The 16,800-nt window shown below is 50.2% G+C and overlaps 1 protein-coding gene across 1 annotated transcript in view; it reads left to right on the forward strand.

Moving 5' to 3' along the window:
* Positions 1-16,800, forward strand: part of LOC123751856 (lateral signaling target protein 2 homolog) — a gene marked incomplete at its 5' end in the record, with an annotated part of 134,174 nt that overhangs the window by 41,599 nt on the left and 75,775 nt on the right. Inside the window, 2 exon segments of the mRNA XM_069315835.1 lie at positions 270-441; positions 8,853-10,357. Of these exon segments, the coding sequence (XP_069171936.1) occupies positions 270-441; positions 8,853-10,357 (1,677 nt within the window).

Consider the following 16,800-nt stretch of genomic DNA (forward strand, 5'->3'; position numbering starts at 1 on the left):
ACAGACAGACCCAGGCATTTCTGGGTACCCCATGTAGTAGAGAAATCTATCTAATAAAACCTTACAGTTCTTTTACTGTTTAATTTGATGTTTGAAAATCTGTCCTTTGGGTTGTCATCAGCCCAAGTTGTGGCTTAAGTTGGGGGGTGTATACCGCTATTGCTAGCTGGCTCACAGCTGGAAATTGTTTGTTTGCTCTCAAGTGGAACTTCTGGGGCTTTAGTGCTATTAATATTTGTTGTAATTTTAGTATTCTAATTTCATTACAGGGCTCTGAAACTTGGTTTAACGACTCAAGACCAAATTGACGATTATGACCCGGCATTGATGTTCACAATTCCTCGTCTGGCCATTGTTGCCGGTTTGGTTATGTTTCCCGACGGACCCTTAAACTTAGACCGGGAACCTAGGAGCCTGTCTGAACTATTTCGACCATTTAGAGTAAGTTAATATGGCCTTTATTGTTCTCTGTGTGGCATAGTCAGCCTCACATTCTTTGTAGTACAGTCAAATTAGCATTTGAGGTAGACATTCAAAATAACAAGCTGGGACTGGTTGGAATTTGTTAAGGATTATCCACAAAAAGTCCTAAAAAAATTAAGTTTGTGGTTTTCCTACAATTTGAAAAAGAAGTCGGCCACATTGGATTTTTGTGAATGTTTATGAAAACGGCTACTACAGGCAAACTAATTGACCTGGAAAGGTTTATTTTTTTTTTATGATTTAACCCTTCTGCTGCTAAGGGGTCCTGAGGAGATTTACACCCCTGTGTGCAAGAAAAAAATCTAAAAAATTATTTTATCTTCTAAAAATGTTAATTTGTGTTCCCTGAGCACGGGAAAAATAAACAAAATTGTAGGCGACATATTTTGGCTGCAATAGGCCGAGGAAGTCTGGCAAAATGTGGGCGTTGACAGAGCGGTCGTCAGAGGCGGTCAACGTCACCTGCGCTGACAGGCGAGAGTTGCCACAAAGATATTATTACCAAATTATTTCAATGTCTAATTGATTTTTTCTTAGTTTTTTTTTTGCAGTAATATTATTCAATAGTGTATAGTGTGATAAGATTTATGTAATAAAATGTGTGAATCATCACTATACTCAAAATTATGGTGTGCTTATTAGTGATTCAATTATTATGTTCATAAAACAATAAATAAATAGTTTTGCTGTTATTACACTCTACACACAGGTTATATATAAGTATATGCATGTCTTGTTCACCATAACGAACCACTAAGTTGGTATTATAAGTCGAAAAGCAACGAGGAGTGACAACCACACACCAGCCAGCCACTCAACACCGCCTCACTCACCCACTTCTTCTCCTACCACTCTGTTTTCTGGGGGGAGCCCCGTCGGCTCCCCGGAGCTTTACCGGCTGATATGCTAATGTCAGACTTTGGCATCAGTCATGTGTATGGAGTTCTAGGGCCTACCGGGGACCACGGCCAGAACCTGGCCCCCTCGGAGAGGCAAGGGGAGCAATGGCCTATAGAAACCCCCATGTGGTTGGAAGCATTCTATGTCTGCCATCGACCGGGTCAAGCATCCAGAAAGGTAAGCATTCCAAAACAAACCCCTATTCCGGTGAAAATTGCTACCTAAAGCCAAACTAGTGTTTAGAACTCTTCAACAGAAAACAAGGAAACTAGTATGACGTCATACGTCACCGCGCCGCTGTCTGCGCAGCTCCCCCCTCCCCGGGAGGGTGAAGGGGGAGCCCCAGACCTCCCACGCCGGCTATCCACCCATCAGTTCTTCGGTTGATGCTATAGGCAACGGTTATGTGCTCCGGCTCCAGTGGTTGTTTCAGCACTGTACCTAGAGTGTGGTGTCTGTTTTTTAGGTGGTGCGTGAGCTGGGAGTGATTCTCCAGTACTCGGGCTGCATGCGCCTAGGGTTCCCTTCCCTAGGTGCCCTGTAAGTACTGCCCTTGGGGCTTGGGGCCACCTTCCACAAGTTCCTTGGGTCCTGCCCCCTGCTTGGCCGTTTACTGCTTGGTTTTCGGCCGCTCTTTGTGTGCTCGGGTGTTCTGTCTCCCTTGTTCGCCTTAAAGTAAGGGGCAGTTTTTGCACTGGTGGGGCGCAGGATACTGTGCAGCTTGTCTTTACCAATCATAGCGGCCGGCTCTGTTCCACTTGGGTACGCTGTCCTCTTGCGGGGTTTTCTTTTTCTTTTTGTTTATCTACCTAGTGGGGGGGGGTCTGCCTTCGTTCTTGCCCCTTGTGTCCCTTGTGTTCTGAGTATTTTCTGGTGGTACCCCCTGCTAGGTCCCCGTGAGTGTACACGTCCCGGGGGTTCAGCTCTTAGAAAGTTGTTTGGTAGCTTTGGGTGCCGGTTAGCAGTACCCTGCCTGGGATTACCTGAGCGCGAGTCCTCTTATAGTAAACGCTCGGGACCCTGGGAAACCCCTGGGGGCGCGCGGGTCCGATGGATGTGACCCCAGAGTCCCCCCCTCGCTTCCAGCGAGTTTGAGGGTTGCTCTCACCCTGTGTCTCTGGGTGACTCTCTGTTTTGCCTCCATCTGCTGCCTGTGGGGTCGGTGACACCTTCGACCCGGAGTCCTGCGAGTTTGGTTGCTCGTTGTGGCTTGGTTACCCAGTTGTGCTAACAAAGCGGGTGCGGGCAGCAGGGGCGTTGCACTTGAGCCTTGGTGGTGGCAACGTTCTCGTGGTTTCCTCCCCGGGAGCCCCTGGGCTGCCCCATTGTAGTTTGTGTTGGGACTTGGGGGTGTTGGTTGCTTCGGTTCCATCCACGCCCCCTTGTCTTTCCCCTGGATCACCCTTCCTGCCTGCATCTGGTTCCTTACCGTCTGTGGGTTCGGGGCGGGGTTTTTGATGGTGTTGAGACTCGGGCAGTCTCGGGGAATTCCCCTTCCGGGGTAGTGACGGGGGCATTTGAGCCTGTTCCTCCAGCCGTGTTGTATGAGTCTGCCAGTGGGCTCCCTTCCTTAGTGTTTTCACGGCTGCCCCGGTTTTCTGGTACGGCCGGGGCTTAGGGGGAACGGCTCGGCCCCGGGGCCTGTCGTGTAGGTTCCCGGGGCTGGGGAGGGGCTGACTTGGGGGGCCTTGGCCCCGTTGGACCCCGTGGGGGTTTTTATCCCACTCTAGGCAGGGCTTGTGGTTACGCGGAGTGGGGTCTTTCCTCCCCACTCGCCGTACGTGCTGTTGGGCGTCGGCCCCTCCCCGGGCTCGGTTCCTTGGCCTTTGAGTCGGTTGGTTCCGTCCTGTGGGTGGTTGTTTCCTCCCACCCTTTTTTGGGACGGTGTTTTCGTCATGTTTCCCCGTTCGATGGGGTTCTGCGTGACTTCTGATCTCGGGTGCGCCTGCGCCTTCGTGTGCCTTCGGGACTAGTGTTGGCTTCTGTGTTCTCGAGGGTATGGGAAGGTTTTTCGCTACTTACCGCATTATTGGAACGTCTGTCGGCTCCTCGTCCTTGTCGCCCTGTTGGGCTACTTGTCGCCCGGTTGGGCTACTTGTCGCCCGGTTGGGCTACTTGTCGCCCGGTTGGGCTACTTGTCGCCCGGTTGGGCTACTTGTCGCCCGGTTGGGCTACTTGTCGCCCGGTTGGGCTACTTGTCGCCCGGTTGGGCTACTTGTCGCCCGGTTGGGCTACTTGTCGCCCGGTTGGGCTACTTGTCGCCCGGTTGGGCTACTTGTCGCCCGGTTGGGCTACTTGTTGCCCGGTTGGGTTCCTTTTTTGGGCTCTTTGCTTCTTTGGCCGGTTTTATTGTTCCTGCTTCCTCTTTTTGGCTACTTTTCTCGTGCAGTAGTCCTGGCTGGCGCCTTCCCGCAGAGAGGGTGTGCGGTTCGGCCAGCGTGTTATGCGCATGCGCCGTGGAGTTTGTTTTGGTCCGGGCGGTGTTTCAGTGCTGGTGTTTTGCTCTCTTTTTGCTACAGTGCTTCGCCTCTCATTCTTCTCCCTGGCTGCGGTATGTGCCCCTTCGCGCCGGGGGTGTCCTGGTTCCCAGTTGTGGGGAGGACACCGTGGTTTTCCCTGTGTCATGGGTGTGGACCGCCTCCTTCGCCTCTCCCTGCTCTCCTGCGGGTCCTGCAGGGTCCGGCTCTGGCGTCTTCACCTGGCGGTGCTCCCTGGTTCTTCTGGGCACAGTTGACTCGTGTCAAGTTCGTGCCACCGTTCGCCAGGTGAGTTCTGCGGTCTGGCGTCTTTTGGCCGGGCACTGGATGCGGAGTTGTTTATATACCTGTCTTTATTTGGGTATTTTTGTACGACTGAGACCGTTCGCACACCAGTGACTGTCCCTTTTTCAACCCTTCCTGTCCCCCTCATGTGCATGTCCAACCCATGCTGGAGTCATTCAGGGGACCCTCCTTTTTAATGTTGTGAGGTGTGGGGGTTGTAGGGTTGGTTCTGTACTCACCTGGTAAGGCTCCTGGCTGTGCTTGCAGGATTTCAGCTCTGGCTCTTGGGTCCCGCCTATCTGGTAGAACTTGCGGGATAGCACCAGTGGAGTGCAGTGGTGCTATTGGCACATTTGAGGAACACTGTATTACCATCAGAGGTCTGTGCTTGTTACACGACCTACTTGCGAGCATAAGCCTTCTTGCTGGTTCATCCGTGGACTTCCAGGGCGTACTAGCCTGTTTTCGTATGGCAGATCCGGCCCGTCTTGGTTGTGGGGGTATGTGGGCCGGTGGACTGCTCCTCTGGCCGGTCTGGCCTGACCTTGGGCCGGGCTTGAGGTGTAAAAGAGCTCCCAGTACCCCATCCAGCAGGTATCGAGCAGGGTTTCTCCGCCATCGGTCGCCTGGTGCAGGTTTCTGGGCCTGCGGGGTTTTGTTGTCCGTTGGTGTCGTTTTTGTCTCCGTTGGCCCTGTCTGGGGTCTGCCTGCTCCGTTCTCTGCCTTTGCAGAAGGGAGTTGCTATTTACATGTTGCATGTTGCAGTGGTGCCTGTTGCTGCTGCTGCACGTATGCATTGGTACCGTGTTTCACGGTGGCGTGTCCTTGTTCCTGTGTCCGGTTGTGGAGTGGCACTTTGCTGCCGTTTTGTGCCTGGGGATTGCGTGGGGTTTTTTCTGTTCCTGCCTGATTGTCCACCCCTGGTTGTTATCCTGGGTTTTTTGTGCTTCTGCTCTTTCTTCCTGCCTCCTCTGCAGCAGGGATGTTCTGCGTGTGTTCTTAGGCGTTGGTCAGCCTGTGTCCTGTGATGTGCTTCTTTGTCTCGGTCTATTGCAGTTGTTCGTACCCCTTGGTTCGGGTTCTGTTCTGGCGGCGACCCTTCCGCCTTCTTTGGTTTCTTAGCTTGCCCTGCCGGTTTTTTTTTTTTGGGGGTCTTGCGATGTCTCGCGTCAGACCCGTCGTTTCTGAACTCCTGGCGGGCTTGCATGCTTTGGGGAGTTTTTCTGTTCGGCAGACGTTCCATCTCCTTGTGCCGCCTGGGTTTCGGTGGTTGCGCCCGAGATCTTCCTGCGGCTCCGCCTTTTTCCTGGGCCTGGAGGGGCCTTGTCGGGGCTGCTTATGTTCTGCCTCGCGGTCTCGCCTCCGGTTGGTGGTCGGGTGGCTTCGTGGTAGGTGTCCCACCTGCGTGCTTCTCTTGGCGGCAGTATGGGGTATTTTGGCGGTCCTTCCTTTTCCTGTCCCTTCTTAGGTGGTTACTCTTGTTAGCTTGGTTTACTCTCGGCTTGGTTTTCTGGTGGGGGTTGGGGGCCGTCGTCTTGCCACATACAGTACTGTCACCTCTTTTCGTGCGGCGCGCGCGGAGCCGCTTCAGCTTGCTTTCGGTCTTGGTGTTGCTTCTGCACCGTTAGTCAGCTGTTTTGTGCGTCGTTTCACCTCCGGCCTGTCCGTGCGCCGCTTGCACCATCCTGGTCTCTGGTCAGCGTGCTGTCTTCTCCTCGGTTGGTAGTGCCCCTTCGGTTCCGGTGTGTTTTTTCGTCGGCTCTTTCCTTTGGGCCTTTGCCTCTGGGGGTCGAGTCGCTGAGTTTTCTTGCTCCTTCGGTTTTAGCGTTTTGGTTGTTTGATGGCAGCAGTCTCCATCTTTTCTGGCGCGGGGTGGGGCTGCTGCATTCTGGAGGGGTCCAGGGTTTGTTGGTGCTTCGTTGGTCGGGCCGGGGGTGTGTCGTTTTTTGTTTTCAGTAGCGGCCCTCCACTGTTGTTTGCGTGCCACGGCGTTTGGGTCCGGAGCGCGTTTTGCGTTGATCCGGTTCTGTTCTTCCCGGTTCGCGGGTGATAGTGTCCCGGGTGGTCAGCCGTGTTCTTGCGGCTAAGCTGCCTGTGTTCTTCCCTCATGCCTGTGGCGTTCTTGGCTTCGCTGCTCTCGCTGCCGTCTGGGCATCGTGGTCTTGCGGTCTTTCAGGCATGGATTTTTGGTGTTCGTGCAGGGGCCTTGCTGCTCGTGGTTCTCATGTTGTTCCCGGGAATTTTGGGGCTGTGGCGCCTTGGGTTGGCGTTTGCTGCCGGTTGTCTCGCCTCCTTGGGGGGTGCGTGGTGTCCACCTCCCGGTTCTGTCCCTTTGACCTTCCTCTGTGGGTAGTTAGCTCCGGGGAGCCGACGGGGCTCCCCCCAGAAAACCAGCGTTGAATGTAATGAAACGCCATTTTCTGGGCGAGACCCGGAGGCTCCCCGGCAACCCTCCCTCCCTCCGGTCGGCGTTTTTCACGTGTTTTGACATCCAGCCTCAGAACTGATGGGTGGATAGCCGGCGTGGGAGGTCTGGGGCTCCCCCTTCACCCTCCCGGGGAGGGGGGAGCTGCACAGACAGCGGCGCGGTGACGTATGACGTCATACTAGTTTCCTTGTTTTCTGTTGAAGAGTTCTATCCACTAGTTTGGCTTTAGGTAGCAATTTTCACCAGAATAGGGGTTTGTTTTGGAATGCTTACCTTTCTGGATGCTTGACCCGGTCGATGGCAGACATAGAATGCTTCCAACCACACGGGGGTTTCTATAGGCCATTGCTCCTCTTGCATCTCTGAGGGGGCCAGGTTCTGGCTCGTGGTCCCCGGTAGGCCCTAGAACTCCATACACATGACTGATGCCAAAGTCTGACATTAGCATATCAGCCGGTAAAGCTCCGGGGAGCCTCCGGGTCTCACCCAGAAAATGGCGTTTCATTACATTCAACGCTGGTTTTTTGAGATATATACAAGAGTTGTTACATTCTTGTACAGCCACTAGTACGCGTAGCGTTTCGGGCAGGTACCTGGAATACGATCCCCTGCCGTGAAGAATCGTTTTTTCATCCAAGTATACATTTTACTGTTGCGTTAAACAGAGGCTACAGTTAAGGAATTGCGCCCAGTAAATCCTCCCCGGCCAGGATACGAACCCATGACATAGCGCTCGCGGAACGCCAGGCGAGTGTCTTACCACTACACCACGGAGACTGTAAATAGAGCAAAAGCTGGCAATAGCAAATACTGGCAATAGAGCAACAATAAATATGTGTACTCGCCAAGTGTCCACATATTTCTCTACGTATAATAATAATAATTAATAATTATGTTCTTGGAATAATGTGTTGGTGAGTGTGGTTGTGTTAATTGAGGGTTGAGGCCTAGATGTTGAGGGAGGGTTGGGGTTTTGTTTGGTTAGGTTAGGGTTAGTTAGCTTTGGTTTAGCCAGCTTTGGTTTAGTTAGCTATGGTTAGGTCAGATTTAGTTAGGTTGCGTTAGCTTTGGTTGAATTAGCTTTGGTTTGGTTAGCTTTGGTTTGGTTAGCTTTGGTTTGGTTAGCTTTGGTTTGGTTAGCTTTGGTTTGGTTAGCTTTGGTTTGGTTAGCTTTGGTTTGGTTAGCTTTGGTTTGGTTAGCTTTGGTTTGGTTAGCTTTGGTTTGGTTAGCTTTGGTTTGGTTAGCTTTGGTTTGGTTAGCTTCGGTTTGGTTTGATTAGCTTTGATTTGGTTTGGTTTGGTTAGCTTCGGTTTGGTTTGATTAGCTTCAGTTTGGTTAGCTTTGATTTGGTTAGCTTTGGTTTAGTTAGCATTAGTTAGGTTTGATTAGGCTAGGTTTGGTTAGGTCAGGTTTGATTAGGCTAGGTTTGGTTAGGTCAGGTTTGCTTTGGTTTGATCAGGTTAGGTTTGCTTTGGTTAGGTTTGCTCTGGTTTGGCTAGGCTCGGTTTGGTTAGGTTAGCATTGGTTAGGTTTAATTGGGTTTGGTTAGGTTAGATTAGGTTAACATACGCCAGTACGAACTTGTTTCATTGGCATTATAAATTTCCTGAGGTGAGGTGAGAATTGCAATCTCAAATTTGTACACATTCCTTTGCACCTCTATCCACCACACAGGAAACATTTCCAGATTCATCTTCTTTATAAGCTTAATACTCTGATAATAGATCATCACAATAGGTTTCTCTTGACGTCACTGCTTGTTGCAGCCCTGAACAAAATATTTTCTGCATTTCCTGATGCACTGGTAGCAAGATGCAGAAGATATGCACAGATATAAAACAGTGATAGAAAGGGAGGGTTTTGTCTGTTGCGGGTAAACAAAAACAAAACAACGGTCGTGCCACCGGCAACTTGGTGGCCGGCCACAGAACTACAAAGGCTTCTCCTGTGTGGAAGTGCCGTTTGGGGACAGATCACAAATGAATAGATGGAATAAACGAATGATTGAGGTCCAATATCAAGGTTGGGGGTAATGTGACTTATATTGGCCCTCCTGAAAATCGGATCACATAAGGCTTGATAATGGTCCAGGATGGACTGAAATGTTGTTGTTTCTTCATCTTCTGGTGTGTGGTTTGGTCATCATTCCACTCTTTCACATTTACAACTTGATAAGGATCCAGGATGGACTGCAACATTGTCACTTTCATTTCATATGTGTGAGTTGGATTTCTCTACTGTAACAATTAAATTTTAATGTAGGAACTTATTTTTTCAGACGTTGCTGAGCAAAATACGTGAACTCCTGTGGACAATGAGCACTAGTGAGTTGGCAGCTTTGGAAAAAGCGTTGTGCTCAATAGATGAACCTGACCCTTCCTCACAGATCCCTAATGATGACAGCCTACCACCAAATGCATATGGGCAGGCATCCTTTACTTCTGATTTTGTTCAAAAATTTTATGCTAGCTATCCATCATGCAAGTATCTTACTCCAGAATTAAGTTCTTTATATCAACCTGGAAAGAAACCCGAGCGCTATGAACGGAAACGAGAAAGAACTTCTGGGAAAGGAAGAGGATCACGCTCAAGAGCAAGGCAAGAACGTCAGAGTGAAAAATTTCTGGCACGTCTGAATGCCACCGTGGAAGAGAGGCCACGAGCACGTCGCAGATCTCGCCGTAGCCACTCCCATCGCCACCACCAAAATCCCCCTCCCCCACCCCCTCCAGACAGTGATAGTGGTGAAGAGCATCGCCATTCTCATCACCATCAGTCAAGATCATCATCAACTCGCCCTGAACGTCAGCAGCAGCAGCATCAGCATCACCATCACATCCCTCCTCCCCCTCCACCACCACATCAACACCACCAGCTGCAACTTCATGGACACCAGTCGGATCAACGCTATCAACACCAACGACACCATGCTCACCGCCCAAGACGATCCAAACACCAGCCTGTTGATAGGATCAAAAGCATTGCCTGTTCGTGTGGCACCGTTAATGAATTTGATCGTGGCTACCACGATGAATCTCATCAGGGTTCCAATCAATCTGACGCTCCTCATGGTAGTCAGACACACAGTGAAGCAGCACCACTTCAATCTGTCATTGCTCATCCACACTGTAGCACTGCCTCAACACATTGTGATAGTTCGTGTGATAATGTTCATGTAAATATTCAAGCTAATAGTAGATGGGAGGAGGCGAGTCCTTCATATGTTAATGATCGTGTTAGTAATGTAGAAACCGCAGACAGTGGCACTCTGCGTCGTTTGTCTGACATCCAGGAATGTGAGAACAGGGATTGTGAGGCTAGTGCAAGTGCAACAGCACAACTGTGCATTCATGATGATTCATTATGCACTAGTTCATGTGAAGTGTGTGGGACTACTCAGCCATGTTCATGTCATAATCAGAGCCTTCATGTGGAAAACACTTCCAGCACAACTGATACAGATAATGTAGCTTCATGTGGATATGCAAAAAATATGTCGGAGATACAAAGCGAAAGTTGTATTTCTGAGGACCTGCACGAACTAAATATAAGCAAAGAATCAGATACTGTATCATGCACTCAGGAAATTGACCAAGGAAACCCTGAAACAAATCCCCAGGTATCAGTTTCATCTGCTATGGATCCGGCTAGTCCAGAGAGTCAAAGTGGACATTGTTCAAGTGGATCAACGTCGCCTTATAATTCTGGTGCAGAAGATGACGAGGAAGTAGCCCTGGCTCTTCAGGCAGCAGAAGTTGCTGCTACTTGGAGGGCTCGTGCAAGGTAAAGCAATTTGTAATGTGTAAATTAAATAGATGTGCTAAACAACATATATTTAAAAAAAATTATTTGTAAATGAAATAAGTAAATGAATAAAAATAAGTAAATGAATAAATGTGTTACAGCTAATGCACAAACTATGTCATAAATAAAAATGAAGATGACCAGATGTATAAAGTTCTTGGATGAGTTAATATACATGTAAGAAAATATTGGTAATAGTTGTAGGTAAGAGTAAAGTGGCCTGTACTTGGCTTTACAAAACCCTATAGTGTCTGCACTACTCCATAAAATAAAATTACAGAAATGCCAGGAATTCTCTGGAAATATTCCGGATGGGGTTCTGGGGATTGTTATGCTCTCCAAGCCCAGACTGTGGCCAGGCTTGATTTGAGAGAGCTTGGTCCAATAGGCTCTTCAATAACGTATTAAAACATAAAAGGAGTTATATGTGAAACTGTCAGAATACATATTGAGAGAGTCGTTGTGGCTTCAGCTCCAGAGTCTTATTGTGCTGTGCCTGGGTTCAGTACTTCTCTTAGGTGGTGTGCAAGCTGGGAGGCTCGCACACCCACCTGGGAAGTGCCTAATCTTCATAGGTACTCGGGCTGCATGTGCTTAACCCTTACACTGCTAAGGGGTCCTGGGGACATTTACACCCCTGTGCGCAAGAAAAAAAAAATTCAAATTTTTTTTTTCGTCTTCTAAATATGTTAATTTGTGTCCCCTGAGCACGGGAAAAATAAAAAAAAAATTGTAGGCGACATATTTTGGGCGCAATTGACCGAGGAAGTCTTGCAAAAAGTGGGTGTTGACAGAGCGGTCGTCAGACCCGGTCAGCGTCACCCGCGCTGACAGATGGGAGTTGCCACAAAGATATTATTACCTAATTGTTTCAATGTCTCCGATTGATTTTTTCTTAGTTTTTTTGCAGTAATATTATTCAATAGTGTGTATTGTAATATATTTATATAAAAAATGTGGTGAATAATCGCTATACTCAAAAGTATGATGTGCATATTAGTGATTCAATTATTATGTTTATAAAACAATAAACAAATAGTTTTGCTGCTATTACACTCTATACACAGGTTATATATAAGTATCTGCATGTTTTAGTCACCATAACGAACCGCTAAGTTGGTATTGAGAGTCGAAAAGCAACGAGGAGTTACCGCCACACACCAGCCAGCCACTCGCTGCCACTCCCTCAACACACGCACTAAACTTTCTTCCCCAACAATACCATTTGTGGTGTTATTACACTATATACAGACGTTATATGTAAGTATGTATATATTTTGTTCACAACTGTACAGCTAAGCTAATATAGTTAGTTCAGGCACTAAGAGTCGTCGCTATACACAGATGGCGGCTGGCGGCTCCCTCACTCATTCAAGGTCACACGCACTAAACTTTCTCCCCAAACAATACTGTTTGCAGTGTTATTACCCTATATACACATAATATATATAAGTATCTACATGTTTTATGCACCGTAACTGTACACCTAAGCTTGTAGTGTGCCCAAAGAACATAGTGGCCACCCTCTAAACAGCTAGACAAATCGTGCAGACGACGTCACCTCCGTCACCCATATGGCTCCTCCCAGCATAATCCTTTTGCTGTTATTACACACATTATATATAAGTATCTACATTTGTGTTCACCATAGAGAACCACTGACCTGGTATGGTGAATGCAAACCATAACAGGTAGCCACACAGTCGGTAAACGATGCTGTCTCCCTCCGTCCCTCAGCATCACTCCTCCCACAGCACTAATTATTACAACAATCCTGTTATTATCACAACCCTGGTTATTTATATCACAGTCATGGGTCATCTGTAATATTGTCATCGCTAAATAATAACAATTATATATTTATTTTGACATTTTTCGACGATGCTGTGGTCACAAGCTGAACAGCAATGCTGTTCACTCATACTGCGTGCACCAGCCTTGGTTGCTCCAACAGTACTGTGCCTCTCACACCTGAGAATATCGCCCACGATTTAAAAAAAAAATGGCGTCTGTTTACAAGAGCCCTGAGGAAGCTACTGTGAACCCCGTGTAGCTGCAGGCCATTTGAATCAGGCCTGGCACCCTATGGCGTATATGTACGCCATGCACACCGTGGGACATGTTACTCAGGGCGTATATATACACCATGAGCAGTTTAAGGGTTAAGGTCATCTTCCCTGAGTGCCCTGTAAGTACTGACCTTGGGGCTTGGGATTACCTTCCACAAGTCACCTTAGGTCTACCTCTGTTGGTCTTTTAGTTCTTGGCAATTGACTGCCCCGAGTGTTTTGGGTTTACTCCCTAGTTTGCCTTGGGGTAAGTGGTAGTTTTTGCACTGGCAGGGGTGCGGGGTACTGCATAGCTAGTTTTCACCTATGACAGCGGCCGGCTCTGTTCCCTCTGGGTACACTGTCCTCTTGCAAGGTTTTTCTTTTCTTTTTCTTTTTGCCTGGTGGTTGGTCTGCCTTAGTGTTCCTTTCCCCTTTATATTGGGAGTGTTTGTGTTTGGTTCTACCCCCCTGCATCGCCCTCGTGAGTGGACACGTCCCGGGGGTTCAGCATTAGCAGTGTTGATTGGTAGCTTGGGCGCTGGTTAGCAGTACTCTGCCTGGGATAACCCTTAACAGACTCAGTCTAGGGTCCCTGGGGAAACCCCCCGGGGGCTCTCGAGTCTGATGGATGTGACTCCTGAGTCTCCTCTCGCTTTTTTGCGAGTTTGAGGGTTGCTCTGTCCTCTTGTCTCAGGGCAATGCTCATTGTTTTTGCCTCCGTCATGCTGCCCGTTGGGTCGGTGACACATTCGACCCAGAGTCCTGCGAGCTTTGTTGCTTGTATGCGACTCAGTTCACCCAATCTGATGATGATATTATTCGGGTGCAGGCAGCTCGCGTGTTGCAAGATAGGTTTAAATTGTTGCAGCTTGCTAGGTTAGTTGCTTCCCCGGATGCCCCAAGGCTGCCCCGTTTTGTTTATAGGGATCCAGACTTCGGGGTGTTGGTCGCTAAGGCCTTGGTTCTGTCCGCACCCCCCTCCCCTCGTTTTTTCCCTGCTGTGGTTCATTCTGTCCCCTCCTCCCTGCTTCCGGCTCCTAAGCATCTGAGGGCTTCGGGGTCGGGGCAGGGTTCTGAGACTTGGGCAGTTTCGGGGGTTGTCCCTTCCAGGGTGGCTAAGGAGGCATTCGAGTCAGTTCCTCCACCCTCCTGACGTGGAGGTTCTCGCGGTTGGGGGAGGGGCTGATTTTGGGGCCTTGGGCACTGTTGGACCTCGCCTGGGATTTCCGACCCTCCAAGCTGAGCTTGCTGTTACAAGGAGTGGGGTTTTCCTTTCCCCCCCTCAGCGTATGAGTTGGATTTGGTTTCGGCTCCTCCCCGGATTCGGTTTCGTGTCCCTGCGGGTCCTTCGGTTCGGTCCTTCTGGAGGTTTTCGGCTTCCCGCGACTCTCTGTTTGAGGTGCAGGCGCCTATTGCGGCTTTCCTCATGCGTGACCCGGAGTGTGCCTCTATAATGGATCCATCTTCCTTCAGGTTTGGGTCTTCGTCTCCATACTGGGTTCATTACGAGGTTCCGGAATCGTCTTGGCTTGCGGGCTGCCCACTGTTTTCGATGGATGCTTGGGACACCTTCTGTCATGCCTGCACACTTGAGTGTTGTGAGGTGTTGAATGTGGTCCAGGTTTACCTGGGGTGGCAATTTTACACACCTTAATGAGTGTCTTTTTGCTCCGGCTCTTCTGCAGGATATTGGTGCAGTTCAGCTTCATGTGCAGGTTTCTTCCCTGTCGCCTGCTCTTGTGGCTGAGGACTTGCGTACTCGGGGCTTATTGGCTTCGGTCCTGCATTTCTTTTCCCTCCTTGAGCTGTCTTCCGACTGGCTTATGGAGGATGTAGAGGTGCTTGGGGCCATTCCGGGGTCTAGTGCTTTGACCTTGGCTGCTCGTGCATCATCTGCACTTTTGAAGCTGTTTGCTCAGATCCTGCGGGATGCGCTGCTGCGGTTTTTCGCTGTGCACTTGCGTGTCGGCAGGTGGTGCTCGTTTCCTCCTTGGAATTTGCTTGGGCCCTGGCTCTTAGATTGTCTTCGCCCTTTTGCCCTCCGGGGGTTCCCGGGTGGGTTCCTCCCGGAGGGGTCATGCCAGGGGCTCCACGGTTCTGCTCGTCAACGTGGGTCACAGGTACCAGTTTCAGAGCCTGTGCCGCCTGCGCCTGGTTGCCTCGATGTTCGTTCTGTGCACAGGTTGGGTTCTCGTGTGAGGCGTCGGCCCTCTCGGTTCGCCCCATTGACGGGGCGATGGAGGGGAGGCTTGCTCTGCTTGCTCACACCTGGTCCCACGATTTGTGGGCTTTCCAGGTCGTTTCTCACGGCCTTAGGTGGCTCCTCCTCCTTCAGGGGGTTCGGGGCTGGTGGGGCAGGCCTCTTCTCCTGCGTTCTGTCACTTCGTCTTGGAGTTGGTATGCTTGGGTGTGGTCGAAACGATGACATCCCTCAGGTGGGTTTCCTGCCTGTTTCCAGTTTCAACGGGACTGTGCGGACCTGCTGTTCATTTTGGACTGGTCAAGTCTGAACCCCTGGGTTTTCTGCCCCTCCTTTCAGATGACACCACTGTCCCAGGTCCGGCTCCAATAACTCTGTTGGAGATGGGCACTTGGATGGTGTTCCTGGACCTCAAGGACATATATTGGCACGTCCCTATTTATCTGAGGTTTAGGGACTGGCTCGGTTTTGTGGGGTGTCAGAGTTACCACTTTTATTGCATTTTATTCAGCTTGAATCGGGCACCTCGTGTTTTCGCATGCGTTACCTGCATCATGGTGGCCTGTCTGCGTCTCTTTGAGGTTCAGGTTTTGGCCTACCTTGACGACTGGCTGGTGTGGACTCCCAGTCGGTCCTCGTATCTGCTCACCAGGGATTTGGTTCTTTCCCAGCTCGTCGGGTTTGGGATCCTGGTGAACTGGAGGAAGTTCCATCTGGTTTGCTCTCAGGTTCATTCTTGGTTGGGTCTTGTGTGGGACGCTCAGACCGTTTCCTTGTCTCTCCCACCAGAGGCTCTGCTTTGGCTGTGACCCCCACCTTCGCCTTTTTCTGGGGGACTCCCAGGTCACACAATGGTTGCTCGAGGGTTTGTGCGGGAGCCTGAACTTTGCCATGATGGTCTACCCACCAGGTCGAGTTTGGCTTTGTTGGCTGTTCTGGTTCATTCGGGGACGTCCCTTTTGCCTGTCTCATGATCATTGGGTTCGGCCTCCGGGGACCTTGTGACGGTTGCTGCATCGCTGGCTTCCTCTTCGGGTTTTTTGGGGTTCAGTGTCTTGGCGCCTACCCGAGCCCTCGCTCGATGTGTTCACGGAGGCGTCGTTTCTTAGTTGGGGCTTTATGACCAGTGCTCACCAGGCCGGCCAGGGATGGTGGGGTCCATCATTCCGCCGGACTCACAGCACGGTGCGGAAGTTTGCGGCTGTGTGGATTTCGCTTTGGAGGGTTCGGGTCGCTCGCGGATCGATGATCCGGCTTCATTCGGACTTCTCTTTGGTGGTTCATTGCCCGAACTGAGGGGGGTTCAATGAGGTCCTTGGCTCTTTGAGGGTGTTTGCTTCAGGTGATTTGTCTGTTGAGTTCTTGGGGTTTGGCTGCCCTGGCCGTTCACGTTCAGGGGGTGTCCAACATCCTGGTGGACGAGCTGTGTCTGTTTATTCCCGTCCATGGAATGGACTGTCGAAGTGGACTGTTATTTGGCTTTGTCAGATGTATGAGCCTCCGGAAGTGGATCTTTTCGCGTCAGCTTGGTTGCAGCATCTCCCGGTATATGTTGCACCCTTCCCTAACTGTGAGATCGTCGGGGTCAATTCAGGCAGGACTGGTCAAGGTGGGGTTACCTGTACCTCTACCTAACCCCCAGTTCAGTTGTTGCTCCAGGTTCTGCCCTGCTTGGAGACTTACCAGGGGAGAGTTGTCCTCCTGGCTCCTTGGTGGCCGGGCCAGCCTTGGTTTCAGGCGCTACTTGCTCGGTGTCCGAACCCGAGGATCTTCCCGCGGCTCCACTTCTGTCAGCAGATCGGTCCAGTCCCGTACGTGGCTGGTTCGCTCTTCACGCGTCTTCACATCTGGAGTTTCTGACTCGGGTCTATCATCATTTGTACGGTGCGCAGGTGGCTTCGTTGATAGTGTCCCACCTACGTTCTTCGTCATGGCGGCAGTATGAAGTTTCTTGGCAGTCCTTCTGGTATTTCTTGTCTCTGTGTAGTCATTCTTCAGTCTCTGATAGGGTTATTTTGTCCTTCCTTTCGTGGTTGTTCCAGGATCATTATCTTATACCAAATACTGTTGCCTCATATTGTGCCTCGGTGGCGGAGCCGCTGCAGCTTGCGTTCGGTATTCATGTTACATCTGCACCATTTCGCAAGCTGTCTCATGTGTTGTTTCACTTC

Source organism: Procambarus clarkii, chromosome 1 (genome assembly GCF_040958095.1).
Source record: "Procambarus clarkii isolate CNS0578487 chromosome 1, FALCON_Pclarkii_2.0, whole genome shotgun sequence".
Lineage (NCBI taxonomy): Eukaryota > Metazoa > Arthropoda > Malacostraca > Decapoda > Cambaridae > Procambarus > Procambarus clarkii.